Source organism: Cervus canadensis, chromosome 2 (assembly GCF_019320065.1).
Source record: "Cervus canadensis isolate Bull #8, Minnesota chromosome 2, ASM1932006v1, whole genome shotgun sequence".
NCBI lineage: Eukaryota > Metazoa > Chordata > Mammalia > Artiodactyla > Cervidae > Cervus > Cervus canadensis.
In genome coordinates, this window is record NC_057387.1 from 32,547,976 (window position 1) to 32,574,497 (window position 26,522).

The 26,522-nt window shown below is 45.6% G+C and overlaps 2 protein-coding genes across 3 annotated transcripts; both read right to left on the reverse strand.

Moving 5' to 3' along the window:
- On the reverse strand, positions 1–24,066 carry LOC122436575 (glutathione S-transferase Mu 1). 2 transcript variants are annotated; one of them, XM_043460402.1, is made up of 8 exons: positions 10,049–10,206; positions 9,669–9,744; positions 9,199–9,263; positions 8,814–8,895; positions 8,615–8,715; positions 7,789–7,884; positions 7,591–7,701; positions 1–513 (listed from the first exon to the last, which is right to left on the reverse strand). In XM_043460402.1, the coding sequence occupies exons 1-8, from the start codon at positions 10,082–10,084 to the stop codon at positions 424–426; spliced, it is 657 nt and encodes a 218-aa protein (XP_043316337.1). In that variant the 5' UTR covers positions 10,085–10,206; the 3' UTR covers positions 1–423. The 2 variants fall into 2 exon arrangements, with proteins under 2 accessions (XP_043316337.1, XP_043316338.1); XM_043460403.1 differs by lacking the exons at positions 9,669–9,744; positions 10,049–10,206 and adding an exon at positions 24,042–24,066.
- LOC122436574 (glutathione S-transferase Mu 1-like) lies at positions 15,619–26,186 on the reverse strand. Its single transcript, XM_043460401.1, has 8 exons — positions 26,028–26,186; positions 25,648–25,723; positions 25,178–25,242; positions 24,794–24,875; positions 24,595–24,695; positions 23,769–23,864; positions 23,571–23,681; positions 15,619–16,146 (listed from the first exon to the last, which is right to left on the reverse strand). Exons 1-8 carry the CDS (start codon positions 26,061–26,063, stop codon positions 16,057–16,059), a joined length of 657 nt encoding a protein of 218 aa, XP_043316336.1. The 5' UTR covers positions 26,064–26,186; the 3' UTR covers positions 15,619–16,056.
- Positions 26,187–26,522: the final 336 nt, after the last annotated feature.

Sequence of the window (26,522 nt, forward strand, 5' to 3'; positions counted from 1 at the left end):
TGTGATTAAGGCTTTATTGGGGATCAGACAGGCTGGGCAGGAAACACACAGGGAAGCAGGGCTTGTACACCAGACCAAGTCTGGTCTTCAGACCTGCAGCGCTGGGAGTTCAGAGCAGAACCCCGTGGGCCAGGGGTCTGGCTGGACTCCTCACAGCAGAAGTAATCATGGAAGGGAAGAATAGTCTGGGTGGCTTTAATGCAGCAGGGATAATGTGGGGTAGGGGAGGAACTTTGCTCAAAAATAGTGGGAAACAATCTTTAAAGTAGGGATGGAAAGGGGTGTGGGAGGGAGATAAGGGGGCCAAGCAGCCCTCTAGAGTGAACAGAAGGAGAAAGAAAAACACCGAAGGTTCTGTGTGCAGGAAGGTCCGCCTGGTCTCCGGGGCCCTGGCTCCTCGCGCCCGTCTCCTGGTTGCACGCACTACTTGTTGCCCCACACGGCAAGCTTCAGGAAGAGAGGGCCTGGGAGGAAGCGGCTGGACTGCATGTAGGCAGAGATCTTCTTCAGGCCCTGAGGGTGGGAAAAAGAACACCAGGCCTCAGGTCTGCTGCCCCACTGGAACCCAGGCAGCTCTCCCCACGTTTGGGACCTGGGGTACAGCCCTTCCATGTGGGAGTCAAATGTTGGGGCAAAAGATAGTCTTCTGGGGTCCCCAGCTCTGGAAAGCTAACTCTTCCAATTTCCTGTAATTCATCTGACATCCAGACTCACCACATACAGAGACTCTATACTGTATTAGGTGCTACGTATCTACTAGACATGACGACATAGGTTCAGAATCTCTACATGACTCCCCTGCAAGATGGGTTCTACTGAGACTATTTATCAGAAGGGAAACTGAGGCACACAGAAGATAAGCACCTCCCTCATGCTCACACTGCACAGAAGTAACATGGCTAGAATGCAGCCTGTTCTCCCTCTCCATTCTGAGTCTCACTGCTGCACCCCCTGCCCCATAGCTGAAATCAAGGAGGCTCACTCATCATCCACTTACACAGTTAAGTGACCCTCAGGGCAGTTGCCCACCATGCTGTTCCATTGTGCGGGCTTTCCTTGCCGGTAGACAGGTTTGGCGACCCCCACAGGGCCCAGAGAAGACTTTTCCTCCCACTGGAAGGTTACAAAGAGGAGGAACATTGGTACCAACAAGCCCCCTTGTGCCGGTCTACTTCTCTACATATGAATACGAATTTGGCTGAATTCTCTAGTGATCTCAGATTTACCATCTTGGTTGACAATCTTGAGTTTTCTTCAGTGGTAGATGAAAATGCACCAGACTTCTCAGTTCAGAAATATTGAGAAAGTACCCAGTGGAGAGAACAGGTCAGGATGAATAGATCAGGGGTTGGCTGGTGTCTTTCCTAGAATTGACCGCTTTACTAGAGTTGGTAGGAATATAGTATAGATACTACAGGAGAACTCTTAGCTCTTTAGATAAGGAACAGAGCTCCTCCTGGCTAAGCAAGGCTTTCCCAGGCAATTGAGAAACTTGTAGCAGAGGTAGAGGCCAGTCCTCATACCATGCAGCAGTCCCGTAGGGAAACCCACTCTTGAAAGAAACTCGCCCATCTGGGAGACGCACACAAAAGGTTTGGTGATCCTGTGTTCCCAGTGCTCACAGTGATTTTAGACTGTCAGAAGGAAAAACTGAGACATGTATAAAACCTGAAATGACTATAGGGTGACAACTAGGAGAGTTAAGCTCACAAACAGCAGAAGGGCCCACTACATACAGCTATCAATAGCAATTTGTCCAGACAGACTCTGAAATGGGAAATCACACTTTCTAGGCAAAAGAAAGAGGGGTGACCGGTTGCTAACCAGTGACTAACACCAACAGGTTTGGTACATTACATATGAAGCTTAAACTATACGAAACAAGATCTTGTCCTAAAAATCACCAATGTGGGGTTCTTTGACATCACAAAATTGGGGGTTTTTTCATGTACATAGCTAAAGAAATGGACTATAAGATCCAACAGACTGAATAGAAGGTCTGTTTCAATTTGTATTTAGAAACTTCTAAAAAAGGAAATGAGAAAGTAACTTCTTTCAGAAAACCAACAAAAAATTGCTTGAAATTTTATCAGAATTTTTAAAAGGCCCCTGAAGCTGGCCCTGCTCTCTACTGCTCCTCTCTGCTCCTCTAAGTATATTCTGCAATGCTCTCCTTCATGCTATTCAACTCTCTCTGAACTTCCTTTTTATAACACCAAAATCAATTCCCACAAAAGCAACAATAATTCAGACGACTTGGTAAAATTGTGACTATTTTGGCAAAAATAGTTTTTAAAACTTTTTTTTTTTGACCTTAAGGAAACAAAAGACCTTATAGAAGGAACTTGCTTCATCTCCCTGTGCCTTTGAGACATCAATGTTCTACCGCATCTTCTTAGGCATCTTCTAGTGCATTTTGAAAGATTAGTCTCTGTAACTATAAAGGAACACAGATGGTGAACACAGCACACCACGCTGCATAGACTGCGATTCCAAGTCTTTTTGTCCAGCTATGTGAGAATTAGGTAAATGTGTCATTAGGGGTCCCAATTCATAAACAGTCTTTGTTGTTGCAACCTTCCTTGTGTCTCCTTGTACAACAAAGGCCTTTACTTTCTTAGACTATATTTGGGAGTAAACTTCCTGGTTCTTGAGAAGGCTGCACCCTTTGCACTCTCTTGAGGGGATTCTTCTTGCCTCTTACAGGTTTGAATCACAACGAAGAATTCTAACAATGGATCTTTTAAACTGGAAAAACGTCTAAATTGGTAAATTTTTAGAGACCTCTCATTGTAAACAGTTGTTTTATTGGTACCCATGGAAAGATAAAATTAAAAGGTGGATATTCACAATATTGATAACCAGCTATATCCCATTAGAAAATTAAAAGTTTAAATTTAAAAAAATTTTAATTAAAGATGGATACAAAGAAATATAATCGTTGCTAACGTTAAGAACTTCCTTAGTTTCAAATCAATCAATCAACAAACAAAAGTTGTTCATAGAGCCTTATTTGTGGTCTCACACTTCCCCTCAATTGATCTTATAGGTGCTAATAAAAACAATAGAATAACTAAAGTTACTTAGGTTAATAAACTAGGGAATAGATAAAAGCTGAGGGGAAAATCAAGTGATTTCTTCCTACAAGTAGGAAATTTTAAAGGGACTGGTCCCAATAGGATAAAAATCTTTATATGGTTATTAAGAGATGAGATAAATGAAACAGACTTTGATGGCATGAAAACAAAAGTTTTGATACAACACTACCAAATGGGATGTTTTCGATGGGCCAGAAAGACCCCTTTATCAGTCCCCCAAATATTAAAGCGACCCAAACAAGCCCACTCTACTTACCCCAGTTTAGAAAAATTTTAAAGGTAAGAGGGTAAAAAAATTACACTGAGATACCTGACCAGCAATTGCACAGGGCAATAAACCAAACTATCCAGCTAAAGACTGACAAAAAGGCCTGGATCCCTTGGCTCATCCCATCACTGGAGCCCAAAACCTTTTATATAGGACTGGGTATAAAATGGCCTGGGAAATAAAAAGGGAAGTTTCTAGGACTCCTTATAAGACCAAGAGTTGCTAACAGAGTTCTGACAAGGGCTACAGTTAAAGGTATAACAGTTGATAGAACTGAGATTTGTTACAGATAAAAACAAAATCTGATGCCATATAGGATCTGTTTCTTTTACTTTAAGCATTGCTTCCCATTGCTTTTGTTCACTAAAAGGACACTGGCTATACATAATAGCCTACAGAGGGAAACCCTGCCCCTCTCTGCCTGAATGTTAAACCAAAGTACCTTTGTTCAAGACCCTGGCTACCTATGGATGGCTACAGGAAAGAAGAAATTAACATATCCCCTTCACAAGGCTGGCCATTCCAGAAGACATTTGCAAGATTAATGGCCTTTTTACTTTACTTTCTCACCAACCCACTCTCAGTTCTATAAAACTGAGGCATATGGGCATCCAGACCCTGATAAGTTGGTTATTTGGGGACATTTGCCTGCCATCTTCTCAGTCCACCAGCTTTCTGAATAAAGCCACATTCCCGCGCTCAGCACCTTGTCTCCCAGATTATTGGCCTGTTGTGCAGCAAGCAGACCAAGCTTGGACTTGCTAACATATTTACAAGTGGTATATTTGAACAGGCTTTATGTAAGATGGTTACATTTCTTTTACCTGATTATACTGTGGGGATATACAAACATGTCTCACTGGGGAATGCTCCCCTGCCTGGCATAAGACAGGGCATATAATCTGCCTCTCAGGCAACGTTAATTAAACATAATAAAGGAAACTAATAGGGTTACCTAAGCCTACAAACTATGAAATAAAAATTGCAGTCTAATATTCAGGGCCTCATAGAAGCAATAATGGAGTTTGGTCTGGGGGGTTTGCTTGGTTGGTTGGTTTTACCTTTGTTCCTATGATAAATTGGCCTGAGTTTGACTTGTGCATTCAGAAAGATGGCCTTCTGCAAACATTGGAAGACATGATACATTGATCCCTATAGTTCTAGAATACAGAAATCTTTGGTTTCCAGTTTAGTTGGAAATTTTCCTACTGATATAAAAAAGCAAATGAAAGAAAACGTAGTTGGGAAAATCAATCTTTTGACATCATTTGGGTGGCAGCCCAGTTCTTCAGAGAATTAAAAGCAACTGTGTTTGTCTTGCAAATCTCCACATATCAAGGGACTTCCCTGGTGGTCCAGTGGTTAGGAATCTGCCTTCCAATGCAGAGACTCAGGTTCAATTGCTGGTTGAGGAACTAAGATCCCACATGCCCTGGGGCAATGAAGCTCTCACACCACAACTACGAAGCCCACGAGCTCTAGAGCCTGCACTCCACAACTGGAAAAAGCCCAAGTACCACAATGAAAGATCCTGCATGACGCAACTAACACGCTGTTGCAGTCAAACAAATAAATGTTTTTTTAAAATCTTCACATGCCAGAAATGTAAATACAGCTCACAATGACCTGAGACTAAGCAGGATTAACTTTATAAGGTAGAACCTGACACCAACGGGAAGAAATAACAAAGAGGCCTCTTTAAACTCAAATGGTTGGAAAGGCTTCTTCACTCACAATATACTTAACAGCCTCTTTAAGGGTTTGTCAAAAATGAGTGCAAGGACTTCCTTAGTGGTCCAGTGGTTGAAAATCTGCCTGCCAATGCAGGGGACATGGGTTTGACCCTGGACTGGGAAGTTTCAACATGCCCCAGCGCAACTGGGCCCATGAACCACAGCTACTGTGCTTGGGCTCTATAGCCAGAGCAGCAACTACTGAAGTCCGCATACCTAGAGCCCATGCTTCATGACAAGAGGAGCCACTGCAATAGAAGCCGGATGACCACACTAGAGATTAGCCCCAGCTAGCTGCAACTAGAGAAACCTGTGCCCAGGAACAAAGACCCCAGCTGAGACAAAAATAAATACATATTTTTTAAAATCTATGAAAAAATAAGAATGAATACAAATCTTATTCTTTTCCATGAGGAGTAAAAAGCCTGAAGATTTTCCTTCTTTATTGGTTATAAAAAGGGATAAGCTGCCACCAACTGCAGTCACTCAAAAACAGGCTACCCTGAGGAGAGCTCAGGATGAAGAAAACCAGGATAAAACATTCTGTGCTTTGGACATGGGATCCTACAGAGAGTTAGGATGCATCCCAAACTAAGAATTATAGTGACCTAAGATTCACGCATCTTCCTACACATAGAAAAGCACTAAGTTCATTAATTTGAGATGTTGGTGTTTCAAGGATTAGCACTAATCTTTTATCAAGATGCATGCTTGGCTATATGTATTTCCTAGTCAAAAATTCATATATCTTCTGTCTCCTACCCTACATCTTCAGAGTTCTTTGAGAGGCTGTCTCTTGTCCTCAGTAAGGTCTCCAAATAAAACTGTAACTTGCTGCTCTTAAGTTCTGTTTTCCAATCAATATCTCATATAGGAGTATTTGTTCTTCTCTTTATGCAAAAATATTCTCTTCTTCAGAAAAGGCTCCTAGGTTCCCAGGGTTTGCATAGACAGATGGGCCCCTAGCAAAGCAGAGGCGCTCAGAAAGTGCCCAAGCAACTTGCAGAACCACATCTCACCCAATGACTCAGCAAAACATGGATGAAACATGATAGGAGGGTGTGAGGCACCAAGACTAGTCCAGGCAACACTCTAATTATTCCACTGAAAGGACACAGACCAACTGCCTGGCATGGGACCAGAGTCCACTCTCACTGGGCCCCAACACACCTAATCCCCAATCCCGCTGGAGCTGACCAGGCAGCAACACTCAGGTGCACCTGTGCACCACCTTCCCAAGACAGACAGTGCCCAAGAGTTCCCAGGACTCCAAGATCTAGGCCTGCCTGTACCCCACAGCCCAGGGCCCAACAGGCCACACACTGCAGCCACATCTGTCCCCATCCTCCCTGCTGGGCAGTCACCCCAGCTCTTGCAAAATTCTCAAGGCAACAAGTCTTGGACCAAAACCAGAGCTGATGAGAACTAGCTGAGAAAGCAGATTTCATGATGAGGAGTGGGAATACCAAACAGATTGCAGGCTGAAAGCCTTTAGGACTAGAGCCTCAAATTCCCCAATCCATCACAAAGCAGACTTCTTTGCTCTCAAACTAGTTGACTGAGGGTGACAATGATGAGCTGGGAGGTGAGGTCAGGCTGTGCTCCTCCAGAACCAAGGTGGCCCCACCCATACCACACGGCTTGGGGTCCCTGTAGTTCTCCAGCTGCGCTGAGCCCAAGAGGCTGAGCACCAAGACTGCATGACTTCTGTACCCCACTGTGCCTGACACAGTGTCTCATACAGGGGAGAGGATCAGATCAGTGAACGTGACTTAAAATGAATGCACTATCGCATCTCTGAGATGGAATCTGGAGTTAACATGAAGGAAAAAGGGACAGGAAATGAGGAGTGAAGGAACTGTCCACCATAAGAGGTGTGAAGATGAAATCCTTGCACAGGACACCTCTGTATGTACCCAAATCCCAGCACCAACTACAACCCTGAGAATCTCAGAACAACAGGTGAGGGCTCAATTGCTGCAGAGCCCTTTAGAGATCAGGAGAAAATATTGTCTGTGTTTTTACTACTTGTTATCAATCCTACTGTGTCTCACTCTACTAATGCCAGCTTCATACCATCTCCTGAAGGTTCTGCTTCCTCCACACTTTCCAGAGCTGTGAACACAGTCATGAAAGGGATCTGAGGTCTCTTTTTCCTATAGGAAATGAGGAGCCGCTGATGCTATCTGTGGAAGTTAGACACTCTGACTGGGAGCCCAGCACAGCTTGTACTGGTTCTGTGACCTGCAGAAACTACTTGTTCTTTCAGGTTGACTCCTTATCTGTAAAATGCAGAGGATAATTCTTCTATCAAATAGCAATGTTATATAAAGATTAAATTTGACACAATATATATCAGCTGCTGAGCAGATATTCTGGCATAAACCAAGTTCTCCATAAATGCTATTCTTCATCATATTTCCAACTAGGAAATCAGGGAGAATAAGAAAGAGAAGAAAGATGTAAATACTAAGGAGTTCAGGGGAATCACCTCAAAACGAGCAATGAAGTCTTTCAGGTTTGGGAATGCATCCAGGCACTTGGGCTCAAATATGCGGTGCATGTCAAGGACGTCGTAAACCAGGAAATCCACATAGGTGAGCTGCAGAAAAACAAAGCATGAATGCGGACCAAACTCTGAACCTGGGGAAAATGACAGCTACCCCGCCCCCAAAGCCGTCCAACTTACCTTGTCCCCTGCAAACCAAGGCCTCTTCCCCAGAAACTCTGAGAACAGCTTGATTTTTTCAGGGATCTCCTTCAAGAAACCAGGCTTCAGTTTCTCCTGAGACACAAAACAGCTGTCACCACCCTCACACACAGACTCCCTGGCAGAGAGCAGTCCTCCCAGGGCTGTGTCTGATCCCAGCTGTCAGGTGAGCACTCATGTCCCTTGACTGTACATGAGTCAGGGCCCAGGGGCAATTTAACCCACCTGTGTTCACCAGACTCCTATGGGTACCACCTCCCATCTGTGAGAGGTGATGGGAAGACAAAGGGCAAAACCACACCGTTCCTGAACCTGTCACCACTCAGCTCCAGACACCTGCCCTGGGTCAGACCAGCAGTGCTGTGAGACCTGGTGGAGCTTGGTCCTCAGACCTCAGGCTGATCAACACTAAAATGACTAGGAAAGAAGTCCTATGTTCCAGTACAGGAGACTAGAATGGTGTGGACACGTGGGCAGTTTCTGGACAGTTGGAGAGAACTGGAAGCTGAAAGGAAGGAGAGAGAGGAATAAAGTCTAACCCTGAGCTGCTCACTGGGCACATGTCCTGATCCCTGAGATGCCAAGAAGCAGGCTATGTGGTAAGGAGGAAAACATTCTGTTTACGAATTGAATTTCTATCCAGGGGAGCTGGACTCCTCTTAGGATTAGTGGGATACTGAGTCAGAGTTTCCAAGGAAATGTCTTGGTGGATCACTAGCTCCAAGAAGATCAAAATCTAAAAGACCAGTAGATGAGATCCTGACATGCATCTTACACCCTCTACAATTCAGTGGGAAGGACTCACAAAGTCAGGGCTATAGCAGATCCTGACCATGGCAAAACGGACATCCATAACTTGGTTCTCCAAAATGTCCACACGAATCATCTCCTCCTCTGTTTCCCCACCTGCGGCCACACAACAGAGACTCAACCTCAGCATCCCATTCCAGTCCAACCCAGGGCATGGCCACCTGTACCCTGAACCCGACTCCAGCCCTACTCACACATGTTGTGCTTGCGAGCAATGTATCGAAGGATGGCATTGCTCTGGGTGAGCTTGTGAGTCCCATCGATTAAGTAGGGCAGCTGCAAGAACAACAGGGTCTGGTTATTTGGGCCACCAGACTCCCCTGTACTCCCTCCATTGACCAAGGGCAGAGATGAAACCTGGCCCTCACAAAGCCTAAATACTATGGTGGGCACTAAATAATGTGCTGTAAAATGGAAGGATGAGCTGGGACACAGAGCATCATGGAAGGGCAGGGGAGAGAACCAGGAAGCTGAGAGACAGAGCAGAAGGCACCTGCTCCTGAAACCTCTAAGCCAGGAAAGGAGATGGATGGAGACACTGTCCACTCCCCCTCCCGGCATCCCAGCCCCTGCACCTACATTGGGGAAGTCCAGGCCCAGCTTGAATTTTTCATTCAGCCACTGGCTTCTGTCATAGTCAGGAGCTGAGAAAAAGAAGATGCAGTGAAACAACTTCCCACAAATCCAACCCTCCTTCCCAGGGAACCTACCAAGGAATCAGAGGCAAGACCCTCTAAACTAGTGGATCTGGAATCTGAAATGGGTTCTAACCTCACATGGAGCTTTAGGGGAAAGCACAGTTAGAAGGACTTGGAACATCCCTGAGTTGAGGCTTACAGAGAGCTAATGCAAGCACTAAGTGGAGCCCAAGGGGCTCTCATGTCCTGCTTTGGGGGACAGCTGCACCCCCAAAGGGTTTGGGAAGGGGCAAGTCCCTTTTCCAGCTGGTGGAGTTAAGGGATGGGAGTAACAAGAGCGGAATATGAGTTGCTTGGCAACAAATCAGCATGAGAAGGGCAGAAGTCAGAATAGGAAACGGATTGCATTACCATCTCCTACCGAGTACTGTCTCTCCTCATAGTTTGTGTCTGTGTACTCCAGGAGAAGGCGGATGGCATGGGCCAGCTGGGAGAGATGGTGGGACAGAGGGCAGACGTCAGTCTCGACTGCAAAACTCTCACTGCTCCAGGTCACTTCCACACCTCCAACTCCCTCAGCACCATCACCTGCACCAGCCCACCCACGCCACACACACACATGCCAACACCCAGAGAAGATGGTCGGGCTGAGGGGAGAGGGGCTCCGCTGCAGCAAGTCCTCTGGGAGTTTCTGGTTTGAACCGGCCTCAGCTTTGCAGCATTTTCCCAGCGTGGCGCAGCATTTCCCCACCCGCCCTCCACTTTCCCCGCCCTGGGGGACCCCCGCTCACCCCGCGGATGTCCCAGTAACCCAGGATCATGGGCATGGTGCAGGTTATGACGCTCAGAGTGCAGAAGCTCCAGCGCAGTTAGGCTTGAAACGTCTTCTGAATCCAGGAGAAAGAGGGCTCGTAAGCACCCGCCCCTCTTCTGGTCCCCGCCCCCAGCCCAGCCCCTGACTCAGCCCCCGGCCGGCAGAACAGGGTCTACTCTTCTCTCAGCAGATTCCTTTGGGAGCCAATCCCTGGGCGCCTAGAGATCAAAGGCCGCCGAGGTCGGGCTCGCCTGGTTCCGGACCCCAGTTAGAAGTCAGCTCACCGGGGGGAGTTGCCAGTGCCCCTGGGAAACAAGCCTGAATCGTAACATTAAATCGGCCTGTGTTACAGGAAGATGAGAACCCCAGGCAATCCTAACGCTCCCCCATGATTTGTAACCCTAACGGTCCCCCATGATTTACAATCCATGATAGCTGCAGTCTTCCAGAAATGAGTATCAGTGCGGTAGGAAGAGTAGACAGGAGGCAGAGAAAGGAAATGTGGCCTCCATGTCTTCCTTTCAGGGACTGTGGAGGACCCGGCCCTCCTCGTGTGCCTAAAAATAAAGATATAACATAAATTAATCAAGTAGTTTATGGCCTCACTTGTGAATCTAAATCCAGATTCATGCACAGCAGAGAGGGTACCCAGGTGCAGCTCCAGAGATGTCCTGACAGCTCCATGTCTCTCACATTGATGGGACAGTGACGGGGAGTGTGGTAGGAATGTGACCCAGGGGAGAAGACCTGTCCTCTGAGTGGGTGGCTCCAGAGGGTGTCCTGAGAAGGGTGGATGAGTCCACACAGGACCAGAGTCAGAGTGACCCAGACACCCTTGGCTGCCTAGATCCACAGATCCCAGCCCTCACCCTGCCTCCTGACTCAGTGTGATTTTAAGAGAGTGATCTGTGCCTTTAAAAAAATGTTTATTGAAGTATATTTGATTTACAGTCCTGCTTTATTTCAGGTGTAAAACAATGTGATTCTGTTACACATAAGCATACATTCACTCTTTTTCAGATTCTCTTCTCATATAGGTTATCACAGACTACTGAGGAGAGTTCCCTGTTTCCTTAGTCACTCAGTTGTGTCTGACTCTTCGTGACCTCATGGACTTTATGTAGCCCACCAGGCTCCTCTGTCCATGGGGATTCTCCAGGCAAGAATACTAGAGTGGGTTGCCATGCCCTCCTCCAGGGGATCTTCCCAACCCAGGGATCGAACCCGGGTCTCATGCACTGCAGGCGAATTCTCTACCATCTGAGCCGCTAGGGACGCCCAGAGTTCCCTGTACTGTATAGTGTGTCCTCGTTGATTATCTTTCTTATATATAGTAGTGTGTGGGCTCAGAGTCCTTTGAAGTTACTCTGTGATCTGTCACTTGTGGTACAAACTGCACAAGGACAATGTCCTACCTGCCAACTTTCCTCTTTGAGGCAGAAGGTTATTTCAAAATTAGGAGAAAAGGACATTGGGTGGGCTGTGGTTTCTTTTGTTTATTGAAAGGATATTACAAAGTAGTGGATGTAGGAAACAAATGAGAGGAACTTTGAAAAACAAACAAATTTTGTAAGTTAAAACACAAAGTTGTGCTCTGTGCTATATGCTAAGTTGCTTCAGTCAAGTCTGACTCTTTGCAACCCCATGGACTATAAGCCCCCCAGGCTCTCTTTCCATGGGATACTCCAGGCAGGACTACTGGAGTGGATTGCCATGCTTTTCTCCAAAAACACAAAGTTGGTATACTACAAAAATATATGTTTAAAAAATAGAGCTTCCCAAATGGCTCAGTGGTAAAGAATATGCCTGCCAGTGAAGGAGACTCAGGAGCCATGGTTTCGATCCCTGGGTTTGGAAGATCCCCTAGAGGAGGAAATGGCAACCCACTCCAGGAAATCTTAAGGACAGAGGAGCCTGGCGGGCTATGGTCCGTGGGGTCCCAAAGAGTCGAACACGACTAAGCACAGCACAGCACACCACTTTGTAGAATAGAAAGGCATGAACCATTGTTTCAAGAAGATTCAGATCACCATGGTATAGTATGGAGTGGGGCTTGGAAGACAGACTTTTTCTGCTGCTGCTGCTGCTGCTAAGTCGCTTCACTCGTGTCTGACTCTGTGCGACCCCATAGACAGCCCACCAGGCTCCTCCGTCTCTGGGATTCTCCAGGCAAGAATACTGGAGTGGGTTGCCATTTCCTTCTCCAATCCCTGTTAAATCACAGACTTAGAGTTTGTACATCTCTGCTAAATTTGGAAGCAGAGAGTGTGTCAGTAGAGACCAGCAGAGCTCAGTCCTTCTATGGATGGTCCCAGCCGTTCCTACCCTGCCTGTCCTCAGGGCTCAGCTCTGGGTCCAGACTCAGGATGTGGCTCAGGGTCAAGTGGATTCTCTTGTCCTTTTGCCCACAAAGAAGCGATGGAGACTATGGTCACCAAAAGTGCTGACCTTCACAATAGTTAACACATTTCATAACATAATAAGGAATTACAATTCTGACCTTTCTACATCTTAAACTTACAGGAATAGCACTAGATTACACTGAGAAAATGATTTTCCAAAGCTACATTAAGCACAATAGCAATATTTAAAATAGGTAAAGCAGATGCTGTAACATAATGTAATCTCATTCATCCATTTATCATTTACCTTTATGAAAAAACAATCACTATAATTCTGACATATAGCAGCACCATAAGTAAGACCATCCTGGGTAATAAAGGCTGGAAGTCTTCTGGGAAATACAGGGAGGAATTTTTAAATATGGAAGAGATTTTCAGTGTTCAAACACCAAGGGGCGCTGAGAGGGAGGGAGGTTGAAGGCAGGAGAAAGAGGCAGAGTCTGCTAGGACAAGGAACTGAGGACAGGAATGGGCCCCGAGCACAGGTGGCCCCGTCAGGAGGAAGATGTCAATTCTGCAGGAGGAGGAGGAGGACTGGCTGAACAGGCTCTCAGACTCAGCCCCCAGACCCAGGGGTCCCACCGCTGGGGGCAGTGGGTGTGTGGAAGGCAGTAGGAGGCAGGTGGACTGGGGAAACTGGACAGGGGGCAGCCAGTGGTTGCCTCGCTGATATTAGGTGTCAGTGTGGTCACGTCTTCTGGATTTACATGCGCTCTCTCTTGACCGTAAATGCTGACAGGTTCTAATATTTTAGAGAACACTGTGCAAGACATCAAAACATACAGTGTCCAGTATCCAGTTGAGAAGTCTAGCCTGTGGTCTTTCTTCTGTACGGTCTTCCTTAATTCCCTCCAGTTCTACTTCTGACCTTCTGAATTCTCAGTGAATTAACAGTGTTTCTATATGAAATAGCCTCAGAACACAAGATTAATAGTATAATAAATACAAAGAGTAGAATCTAAATGTGTCTTCATCGTGCTAATTTTTTGTTTGTAAGTGTTGTCTGTGTAACTTTAGGTCATAGAGAACATTTTTTAATCTGAAAATAAGATAGTAGAAATAGCCATTGACAAGCTACTGACAAATTATATATGAGACAAAAATTTTCCACTTGCTTATAACATTTTGAATAACAAAATGCAAACTAGGATTGCAAGAATTTACAAAACGAACCAAGTTTAAAATAGAAAGTATGGAAAACAAGAAATGCTATTAAGAAATATTTCACATTTAAACAAATGTGTTCAAACTTTATTTGCAACTATCTTCATTATCACATATTGCCTCATTTTTTTAAAGAATTATTTTGTTGTTTAGGTTTTTTTGATGGTCACCTCTTACATCCGAATCTAAGATTTAAGTTTTAAGATAGCCATTTATTTTTTATTTGGAGGATAGTTGCTTTATAATATTGTGTTGATTTCTGTCATATAATCAACACGAATCAGCCATAGGTATACATATCTCCCCTCTCTCTTAACCCTCCCTCCCACACTAGCTTTGCCCTTTTAATTTGAGCATTTAAATCTGGAGTCAGAGAAATAAGTTCATCTGTTTTTGAAGTTCTGTTGAAATACAGCCCCATCCATTCATTTATGTATGTCCCATGGCTGCTTTCACACTACAGTAATAAAGGTGAACAATTGTGATGGCGGAGACCATCTAGCCTGCAAAACCAAAAATATTTACTGACTTATAAGTTTCATTAACTATTAGTTTACTGGACTTTTTTATGTTAGCATTTTTAGTTTTTGAAATAATAATTTATTTAAAATCATTTAGTTCACATTATTCCTACTTTTGCTTAATATTTTTTGCTTAATAACTGCAAGAAATGACCACTCAGCCAAATACCTAACAGGACTCTTCTCCAGAGCACCTGAGGGCTATGACTTGAGGCCAAGTCAAGACGAGGCGGTGCTATAACAAACCCAACTCCACCATCTAGCCACTCTTTGAAGGACCTGCTAATCATATTGTTATCTGATGAGGCCTACACTTTACCTAAAATGGCACTCTCCCTCCTGACTGCACAGAGTGGCTACACTTTGGTCCAGCACACTAGCCCAGCTCATTTCAGGTCAAGTTATCCAAGGGCCAGCTACAGCCCACTAAATGCTTAAGTTAGTGAGACCTAATGGCTTTCCCCTAGACATATAGATTTCAAAACTTCTGATGTTGATTCCTTATCTTAAGTGGCTCAGGAAACTATAGTGCTGAGTCGCTTCAGTTGAGTCTGACTCTTTGCGTTCCCATGGTATGTAGCCTGCTAGGCTCCTCTGTTCATGGGATTCTCCAGGCAAAGATACTGAAGTGGGTTGCCATGCCCTCCTCCGGCAGATCTTCCTGACCCAAGGATCGAGCCCTGTATCTCTTACATCTCCTGAATTGGCAGGTGGGTTCTTTACTATTACCACCTGGAAGCTAGGTACCTATATGCAGAGCTCTAAATCCATAAAATTTTGTCTGAGAATTTCCCAGGGTTTTAACTAGAGATACTTCTTTCACGTTTCCAACTGTTATTGAACATATACTGTGTGTGAGGCAGTATAATAGATGTGAGATATAAAGTTGAATAAGAATGGATTCTTTCCTCAATGTCTTTATGACCAAGTTAGAGAGAAAACAAGTAAAACAATGATTATAATACAGTGGCGGCAAATTTTATTGAGATATGTTGTAAGAACACAGATGAAGGGTATCTAAAGCAGAGAAAACTTCCAGGAGAAGGTTACAGAAGCGAATACACCAGGATCCCACACCCATCAGTAGACTACTCAGGTCCCTTAACCAGCACCCAAGAGCCCCCTGAACCATGACACAGAGTACTACAAGCTGACAGGAGGCATCCCATAAATGCTGAATTAGAGGAAAGCAGGCACAGAAGGGCCCCCCTTCAGTAGAGACCTCATGCTAAGAAACAGAGGTGCATGAAGTGGAGATAGGAATGAACAAGCAATAGTATGATCCCACCTGTGCCCAACCTCCCACCACACACACACACACATGCACGCGCGCGCGCGCACGCGCCCATCCATGCAGCCCTGCAGAGCACAACAGAAGGGAAAATGGACACCACCACACACCCAACATCGTCGGTCATGACTCCAGGAAGCCAGGAGGGAATAAGACAAGACACAGCAGGTCAGGTGTGATAAGGCTTTACTGGGGATCAGACAGGCTGGGCAGGAACCACACTGGGAAGCAGGGCCTGCACACCAGGCCAGGTCTGGTCTTCAGGGCAGTGCTGGGAGCTCGGAGCAGAGCTCCATGGGCCAGGGATCTGGCCGGGCTCCTCACAGCAGAAGCAACCATGGAAGGGAAGGATAGTCTGGGTGGCTTTAGTGCAGAAGGGATAATGTGGGGTCAGGGAGGACCTTTGCAAAAAAAAAAAATGAAAAAAAAAAGTGGGAAACTGAATTAAAGGATGGATGAAAAGGGTGGTGGGAGGGAGATAAGGGGGCCAAGGAAGCATCTAGAGTGAACAGAGGGAGAAAGAAAAACACCGAAGGTTCTGTGTGCAGGAAGGTCCGCCTGGTCTCCGGGGCCCTGGCTCCTCACGCCCATCTCCTGGTTGGAGGCATTACTTGTTGCCCCACACGGCAAGCTTCAGGAACAGAGGGCCTGGGAGGAAGCGGCTGGACTGCATGTAGGCAGAGATCTTCTTCAGGCCCTGAGGATGGGAAAAAGATCAGGCTTCAGGTCTGCTGCTCCATTACGGTTCATGCAGTTCTCCCTAAGTTTGGAACCTAGATATAGCCCTTCCATGTGGAATCAAATATTGGGACAAAATACCATCCTCCTGGTATCCCCAACTCTGGAAAGTTAACTCTTCCAATTATTTGTAATTCCAGTGATATCTTGATAAAACATGACATATGGAGACTCCACCCAGCGCTTGTTGCTAGAGATGATGACATAGGTTCAGAATCCCTAAATGACCCTGCAAGATGGGTTCTACTGAGACCATTTATCAGAAGGGAAACTGAGGCACACAGAGGATAAGCACCTCCCTCATGCTCACGCTGCACATAAGTAATATGGCTAGAATGCAACCTGCTTGCTCACCCTCTCAATTCTGAGGTCTCTCTGCTGCACCCCCTTCCTCACAGCTGAAAAAAAAAACAAGGAGACTCACTCATCATCCACTTATACAAACAGTTAAGTGACCACTCCTGGCAGTTCCCACCAACAGTGTGCCCGCAGAGGAATTCAGGATGGGAAAAAAACAGATGAAACATTCTCTGTTTTGGATACATAGCCCCTAGACAGTTAAGATGCATCTAAAGAAGCACTCTAATCAACCTAGGTTTGTATAGTTTTCTATGCAGAGTAAAGCACTAAAATCAGTAACTTGAGATCCCTAGCTTGTGGTAATTAGCAGTAATCTTTACCAAGATGTATAATTGATTACTCCTATTTCCCAGACCTCCTCCTCCACCTCCTGAAAGCAGTTTCCCTGAGATATCTGAGAGGGTGTCTCCTAGCATACAGGTCTCCAAATAAAAGGGAAACTCACTGCTCTTACATTGTGTGAGCTTTGTTTCCAGTGGACAGTTATAGTGACCACAAAGGAGTCCAAATGAGACTTCTTACTGGTACTGGAACCTTACAAGGAGCTGGAGCCTTGGTACCAGCAAGGCCCCTTGTGCTGGTTCACTTCTGTCCATGATCATATGAATTTAGGTGAATCTCTCATGATCTCAGTTTACCATCTTGGTTGACAATCCTGAGTTTTCTTTAATGGTACATGAAAAAGCTTCCTGTCATCTCATTTTAGAGATACTGAGAAAGTACCCAGCTGAGACACTGGGAAGGCTCAGGTTGGGTGCATAGGTCAGGGACTGGTTCGTGTACTTCCTTGAACTGACTAATTTACCAGAGTTGGTTGGAATATAGTGTAGATACCACATGAGATCTCTTAGCTCCATAGATAAGGGGCAGAGCTCCTCCTGGCCAAGCAAGGCTTTTTCAGGCAATTGAGACACTTGCAGGAGTGATGGGAGGCAAGTCCTCATATCACACAGCAATCCCATAAGGAATCCCACTTTTTAAAGAAACTTGCTCATCCAGGGACACACACAAAAGGTTTGGCCAAGCTGTGTTCCCAATGCCCAAGGTGTTCTCAGACTGTCAGAAGAAACTGAGACATATCAAAGACCTGAAATGACTACAGGGTGACGACAAGGAGAGTTAAGCTCACAAACAGCAGAAGGGCCCACCACACGCACTTATCAAAAGAAATTTATCCTGACAAACATACTGTGAAATGGGAAACAAAGCTTTATAAACAAAAGAAAGAGGGGTGAAAGATTGACAACCTAAGACTGACATTACAGGCAGGTTCAGGTACATTACATATGTAATTACAGGTACATGTGGAGTTTATACTCGCAAATGCTTACTTAATTGGGGAAACTATACCAAAGGAGATATCATCCTAAAAATGGTCAAAAAAGGGTTCTTTGACATTCAAAATTAGGGATTTTTTTGTGTACACAGCTAGAGGAATGGGTTATAAGATCAAACAGACTGAATGATTCAGAAGGCTTGGTAAAATTGTGATTACTTTGGCCAGAAAAACTTTTGTTTTCCAATTCTGACCTTAAGGAAACAAAAGTCCTTCTAGGAAGAACTTGCATCATCTCCCTGTATCTTTGAGACATAAAAGTTCTACCTCATCTTCTTAGGCATCTTCCAGCGTACTTTGAAAGCTTAGTCTCTCTAATTGTGAAGGTACATATGGTGTATGGTTGGCAGCAAGTTGCACAGACTGTGATTCCAAGAGTCTTTTTGTCCAGCTATGTTGCATTAGGTAAATGTGTCATTAGGGGTCCCAGTTCATAAAGGGTCTCTGTCGTTTCAACCCTCCTTGTGTCTCCTTGTACAACAAAGGCCTTTACTTTCTTAGACTATATTTGGGAGTAAACTTCCTGGTTCTTGAGAAGGCTGCATCTTTTGCACTCTCTTGTGGGGATTCCTCTTGCCTCTTATTAGTTTGAATCATAACTAAGAATTCTAACAATGGATCCTTTAAACTGGGAAACCTGCTAAATTGGTAAATTTTAAGAGACCTCTCATTGAAAACATTTGTTTAGCTGATCCCTATGGAAAAATCAAACTAAAGAGTGGATACACAGATATATAATGGTGGCTAACCTTAAGAACTTCTTTAGTTTCAAATCAATCAACCAACCAACAAAAATTATTCCTAGAGTTTTGTGGTCTCAGCTTCCCCTCAATGACTCTTACAGATGCTAATAAAAACAAAAGAATAACTAAAGTTAATTAGGTTAATTAACAAGGGAATAGTTAAAAACTGAGAGGAAAGTCAAATGAGTTCTTCCTACAAAGTAGAAATTTTAAAGGAACTGGTCCCAATAGGATGAAAATCTTTAGATGGCTATTAAGAGGTATGGTAAATGAAACAGACTTTGATGGCACAAAATCAAAGATTTTGATACAACACTACCAAAAAAGATGTTTTGGACAGGCCAAAAAGACCCCTTATCAGTCCCCTTAAATGTTAAAGAGACCCACACAAATCCACTCTATTTACCCCAGTGTAGGAAAATTTTAAAGGCAAGATGGTAGAAAAATTCACCAGCAATTGCTCAGGGCAATATGCCAAACAATCCAATAAAGACTGACAAAAAACCCTGGGTCCCTTGGCTCAACCCCTCACTGGGGACAGAACTGGGTAAATTGGCCAGGGAATAAAAAGGAAAGTTTCTGGGACTCCTTATAAGACCAAGACTTGTTAACAGGATCCTTATAAGGGCTATGGTTAAAGGTAAAATATTAATAGTTGATAGAATTGAGATGAAAGTTTTTTTGTTACGGGGAAGAACAAAATCTGCCTCCATGTTGGATCTGTTTCTTTTTTTTTTTTTAAGATTTGTATCTTTTCTTTTTTTTTTGGCTGCACTGGGTCTTCATTATGAGCCTGGGCTTTCTCTAGTGCAGCCAGTGAGGGCTCCTCTTCATTATGATGCACAGTCTTCTCATTGCAGCAGCTTCTCTTGTTGTGGCGCACAGTCTTAGGCGCGTGAGATGCGGTAGGTAGTTGCAGCACATAGACTAGCAGTTGTGGCTTTCAGGTCCCAGAGCCGGGCTCATTGGCTGTGGTGCAGGATTCGATGCTCTGCATCATGTGGAATCTTCCCAGAACAAGGATTGAACACATGTCCCCTGCACTGGCAGGCGGATTCTTATCCACTGTACCAACAGAGAAGTCCAGATCTGTTTCTTTTACTTTAAACTTTGCTTCCCATTGCTTTCGTTCACTAAAAGGATACCCTCCACAATAATGGCCTGCCTTGGGGAACCCTGCCCCTCTGCCTGAATGTTAGACCAAAGTGCCCTTGTTCAGGGCCCTGTCCACCTGTGGATGGCTACAGGAAGGAAAAAATTAACACATCCCCTCCCCAAGGCTGGCAATTCCAGGAGATATTTGCAAGATTAATGACCTTTTTACTTTACTTCCTTACCTCCCCCATCTCTGTTCTATAAAAGAACCTGGCATCCAGACCCAGATAAGATGGTTATTTTGAGACATTAGTCTGCCATCTTCTCAGTCTGCACCTCATCTCTCAGATGATTGGCCTGTTGTGCAGCAAGCAGACCAAGCTTGGACTCAGTAACATACTAAAAAGTGGTATATTTGAACAGGCTTTCTGTAAGATGGTTATATCTCTTTTACCTGATTATACTGTGGGGATATACAAACATGTCTCACTGGGGAATGCTCCCCTGCCTGGCATAAGACAGGGCATATAATCTGCCTCTCAGGCAACGTTAATTAAATATAACAGAGGAAACCAATAGGGTTACCTGAGCCCACACACCATAAGGTTAAAATTGCAATCTAATATTCAGGGCCTAATAAAAGCAATATTGGAGTTTGGTTTGGAGGTTTTGTTTGGTTGGTTGGTTTTGTTTTTGACCAAGGGTAAATTGATCTGAGTTTGACTTGTGCACTCAGAAAGAGGGCCTTCTGCAAATATTTGAAGACACGATAACACTGATCCCTAAAGTTCTAAAATATAGAAATCTTTTGATTTCCAGTTTAGCTGGAAATTTTCCTACTGATATAAAAAAGCAAAATTTTTAAAAAGGTAGTTGGTCAAATCAATCTTTTGATATCATTTTGATAGCAGCCCAGTTCTTCCGGGAATTGAAAGCAACTGTGTTTGTCCTGCAAACCTCCACGTATCAGGGGACTTCCCTGGTGGTCCAGTTGTTAGGAATCTGCCTTCCAGTGCAGTGAAGGCAGTTCAATCCCTGGTCAAGGAACTAAGATCCCACAGGCCCAGGGGCAACTAAGCCCGCACACCACAACTACTGAGCCCATGTGCTCTGGGGCCCACACACCACAAGGAGAAGAAGCCTGAGCACCATGGTGGAAGATCTCACATGACACAACTAACACCCAATGTAGCCCAAAAAAGTTACATATTTTTAAAAATCTCTTCATATCAGATATGCAAATATAGCAGACAATGACCTGAGACTAAGCCTGATTAACTTAATAAGATAAATCTAACACCAAACAGAAGAAATAATGGAAAAGAGGTGTTTTTAAACTCAAACAGTTGGAAAGGCTCCTTCACCCAAAATCTAATTTACAGCCTTTTAAAGGATTTGTCAAGAATGAAGGACTTCCCTGGCGGTCCAGTGGTTGAGAATCTGCCTGCCAAAACAGGGGACATGGGTTCAATCCCTGGTCTGGGAAGATTTCACATGCCCCGGGGCAACTGAGCCTATGCTCTAGAGCCTGAGAGCCACAACTACTGAAGCTCAAGTGCCTAGAGTCCGGTGCTCTGCAACAAGAAAAGCCACTGCATTAGAAGCCAGAACACCGCAACTAGAAAGCAGACCGAGCTCCCTGCAACTAGAGAAAGCCCAGGCCCAGCAACGAAGACCCAGCCCAGCCAAAAACAAATAAATAACTTTTTTAAATTTATGAAAATAAAAGAATGAATGTAAATCTTACGTCGTTTCCATGAACAGTAAAAAGCCTGAAGATATTCCCTCCTAACTGGTTATAGAAAGGGGTAAGCTATAATCTACTGCAGTCAACCACAGACAATCGCCCGAGGAGATTTCAGGATGAAGAAGACCAGAATGAAACATTCTGTGTTTTAGACACGGGGCCCCCAGACAGTTAGGATGCATCTCAAAAAAAGAATTTTCATGACTCCAGATTAACCCATCTTCCTACACAGAGAAAAGCACTAAGATCATTAACTTGAGATGTTTGTTTTTCAATAAATAGCACTAATCTTTTACCAAGATGCATGCTTGACTACATGTATATCCCAGCCAAAAACTCATATACCTACTGTCTCCTACCCTACATCTTCAGAGCTCTATGAGAAGCTGTCTCCTGGGTTCCAAACAAAACTGGAGGTCTCCAAATAAAGTCAAAACTCACTGCTCTTAAGTAGTGTCGAATGTTTCTCCATCGACATCTCATCATAGGAGTATTTGTTCTTCTCATCAAGCAAAAAATAATTTCTTCCTGAGAAAAGGCTCCTAGTTCACAGGGTTTGCCCACAAAGGGACGAAAAACAAAAGGGCCTAGCAAAACAAAAGGGCTCAGAAAGTGGTCAGGCAACATAAACAAGAGACCACATTTCACCCAGTTATTCAGGAAAACATGGATGAAACATGATAGGAGGGTGTGGAGCAGCAAGGCTAGCTCAGGCCGGACTCTAATTATTCCACTTAAAAGACACAGACCAACTGCCTGGCATGGGACCTGAGTCCACTCTCACTGGGCCTCAACCCACATCATCCTCAGTCCCGCTACAGCCAACCAGACAGTGAGACACTCAGGTGTACCTGTGCACCATTTTCCCAAGACAGTGCCCAAGAGTTCCCAGCACTCCAAGATCTAGGCCTGCCTGTATCCCACAGCCCAGGGCCCAACAGGCCACACTGCAGACCACATCTGTCCCCATCCTCCCTGCTGGGCAGTCACCCTAGCTCTTGCAAAATTTTCAAGGCAACAAGTCTTGGACCAAAACCAGAGCTGATGAGAACTAGCTGAGAAAGCAAATTTCATGATGGGGAGCAGGAATACAAAACAGATTGTAGGCCAAAAAACCTATTGGACGATAGCTTCAAATTCTCATATCAGTCACAAAGCAGACTCTGTTCCTCTCCAGTTGGTGAATGATGAGCTGGGAGGTGAGGTCAGGCTGTGCTCCTTCAGAACCAAGGTGGCCCCACACACACCACACGGCTTGGGGTCCCTGTAGTTCTCCAGCTGCACTGAGCCCAAGAAGCTGGGCGGCAGGACTGCATGACTTCTGTACCCCACTGTGCCTGACACAGTGTCTCATACAGGGGAGAGGATCAGATCAGTGAACGTGACTTAAAATGAATGCACTATCGCATCTCTGAGATGGAATCTGGAGTTAACATGAAGGAAAAAGGGACAGGAGATGAGGAGTGAAGGAACTGTCTACCCTAAGAGGTGTGAAGATGAAATCCTTGCACAGGACACCTCTGTATGTACCCAAATCCCAGCACCAACTACAACCCTGAGAATCTCAGAACAACAGGTGGGGGCTCAATTGCTGCAGAGCCCTTTAGAGATCAGGAGAAAATATTCTCTGTGTTTTTACTACTTGATATCAATCCTACTGTGTCTCATTCTACTAATGCCAGCTGCATACCATCTCCTGAATATTCTGCTTCCTCCACACTTTCCAGAACTGTGAACACAGACAATAAAAAGACCTGAGCTTTTCATTTCAGTACAGGAAATGGAGAGGCATTGACTGCTGCCCATAGAAGCCAGACGGTCTGACTGGGAGCCCAGTACAGCCTGTACTGGTTGTGTGACCTTCAGAAATTACTTATCCTTTCAGCTTAATTCCTTATCTGTAAAATGGAGAGGATAATTGTTCTACATGTAGGAATGTTATAAAGATTAAAAGTGACACAATACACGTCAGTAACTGAGGAGAGATTCTGGTAAACAAAATTCTCCATAAATGCTATTCTTCATCATATTTCCAACTAGGAAATCAGGGAGAATAAGAAAGAGAAGAAAGATGTAAATACTAAGGAGTTCAGGGGAATCACCTCAAAACGAGCAATGAAGTCTTTCAGGTTTGGGAATGCATCCAGGCACTTGGGCTCAAATATGCGGTGCATGTCAAGGACGTCGTAAACCAAGAAATCCACATAGGTGAGCTGCAGAAAAACAAAGCATGAATGCGGACCTAACTCTGAACCTGGGAAAAATGACAGCTATCCTGCCCCCAAAGCCGTCCAACTTACCTTGTCCCCTGCAAACCAAGGCCTCTTCCCCAGAAACTCTGAGAACAGCTTGATTTTTTCAGGGATCTCCTTCAAGAAACCAGGCTTCAGTTTCTCCTGAGACACAAAACAGCTGTCACCACCCTCACACACAGACTCCCTGGCAGAGGGCAGTCCTCCCAGGGCTGTGTCTGATCCCAGCTGTCGGGTGAACACTCATGTCCCTTGACTGTACATGAGTCAGGGCCCAGGGGCAATTTAACCCACCTGTGTTCACCAGACTCCTATGGGTACCACCTCCCATCTGTGAGAGGTGATGGGAAGACAAAGGGCAAAACCACACCGTTCCTGAACCTGTCACCACTCAGCTCCAGACACCTGCCCTGCGTCAGACCAGCAGTGCTGTGAGACCGGGTGGAGCTTGGTCCTCAGACCTCAGGCTGATCAACACTAAAATGACTAGGAAAGAAGTCCTATGTTCCAGTACAGGAGACTAGAATGGTGTGGACACCTGGGCAGTTTCTGGACAGTTGGAGAGAACTGGAAGCTGAAAGGAAGGAGGGAGAGGAATAAAGTCTAACCCTGAGCTGCTCACTGGGCACATGTCCTGATCCCTGAGATGCCAAGAAGCAGGCTATGTGGTAAGGAGGAAAACATTCTGTTTACGAATTGAATTTCTATCCAGGGGAGCTGGACTCCTCTTAGGATTAGTGGGATACTGAGTCAGAGTTTTCAGGAAAATGTCTTGGTGGATCACTAGCTCCAAGAAGATCAAAATCTAAAAGACCAGTAGATGAGATCCTGACATGCATCTTACACCCTCTACAATTCAGTGGGAAGGACTCACAAAGTCAGGGCTATAGCAGATCCTGACCATGGCAAAACGGACATCCATAACTTGGTTCTCCAAAATGTCCACACGAATCATCTCCTCCTCGGTTTCCCCACCTGCGGCCACACAACAGAGACTCAACCTCAGCATCCCATTCCAGTCCAACCCAGGGCATGGCCACCTGTACCCTGAACCCGACTCCAGCCCTACTCACACATGTTGTGCTTGCGAGCAATGTATCGAAGGATGGCATTGCTCTGGGTGAGCTTGTGAGTCCCATCGATTAAGTAGGGCAGCTGCAAGAACAACAGGGTCTGGTTATTTGGGCCACCAGACTCCCCTGTACCCCCTCCGTTGACCAAGGGCAGAGATGAAACCTGGCCCTCACAGAGCCTAAATACTATGGTGGGCACTAAATAATATGCTGTAAAATGGAGGGATGAGCTGGGACACAGAGCATCATGGAAGGGCAGGGCAGAGAACCAGGAAGCTGAGAGACAGAGCAGAAGGCACCTGCTCCTGAAACCTCTAAGCCAGGAAAGGAGATGGATGGAGAACTGTCCACTCCCCCTCCCAGCATCCCAGCCCCTGCACCTACATTGGGGAAGTCCAGGCCCAGCTTGAATTTTTCATTCAGCCACTGGCTTCTGTCATAGTCAGGAGCTGAGAAAAAGAAGATGCAGTGAAACAACTTCCCACAAATCCAACCCTCCTTCCCAGGGAACCTACCAAGGAATCAGAGGCAAGACCCTCTAAATTACTGGATCTGGAATCTGAAATGGGTTCTAACCTCACATGGAGCTTTAGGGGAAAGCACACTTAGAAGGACTTGGAACATCCCTGAGTTGAGGCTTACAGAGAGCTAATGCAAGCACTAAGTGGAGCCCAAGGGGCTCTCATGTCCTGCTTTGGGGGACAGCTGCACCCCCAAAGGGTTTGGGAAGGGGCAAGTCCCTTTTCCAGCTGGTGGAGTTAAGGGATGGGAGCAACAAAGGCAGAACATGGGTTGCTTGGCAACAAATCAGCATGAGAAGGGCAGAAGTCAGAATAGGAGAAGGATTCCATTACCATCTCCCATCGAGTACTGTCTCTCCTCATAGTTTGTGTCTGTGTACTCCAGGAGAAGGCGGATGGCATGGGCCAGCTGGGAGAGATGGTGGGACAGAGGGCAGACGTCAGTCTCGACTGCAAAACTCTCACTGCTCCAGGTCACTTCCACACCTCCAACTCCCTCAGCACCATCACCTGCACCAGCCCACCCACGCCACACACACACATGCCAACACCCAGAGAAGATGATCGGGCTGAGGGGAGAGGGGCTCCGCTGCAGCAAGTCCTCTGGAAGTTTCTGGTTTGAACAGGCCCCAGCTTTGCAGCATTTTCCCAGGGTGGCGCAGCATTTCCCCACCCGCCCTCCACTTTCCCCGCCCTGGGGGACCCCCGCTCACCCCGCGGATGTCCCAGTAACCCAGGATCATGGGCATGGTGCAGGTTATGACGCTCAGAGTGCAGAAGCTCCAGCGCAGTTAGGCTTGAAACGTCTTCTGAATCCGGGAGAAAGCGGGCCGGAAGCACCCGCCCCTCTTCTCGGCCCCGCCCCCAGCCCAGCCCCTGACTCATCCCCGCGGCGGGCAGAACGGGGTCTACTCTTGTCTCAGCAGATTCCTTTGGGAGCCAATCCCTGGGCGCCTAGAGATCAAAGGCCCCCGAGGTCGGGCTCGCCTGGTTCCCGACCAGTTAGACGTCAGCTACCCGGGAGGAGTTGCCAGTGCCCTTGGGAAACAAGCCTGAATTATAACATTAAATCGGCCTGTCTTACAGGAAGATGAGAACCCCAGGCAATCCTAACACTCCCCCATGATTTATTAATATAACCCATGAGAGCTGCGGTCTTCCAGCTCCACCCCATCCCACACACACCCATACCCATCCATGGAGCCCTG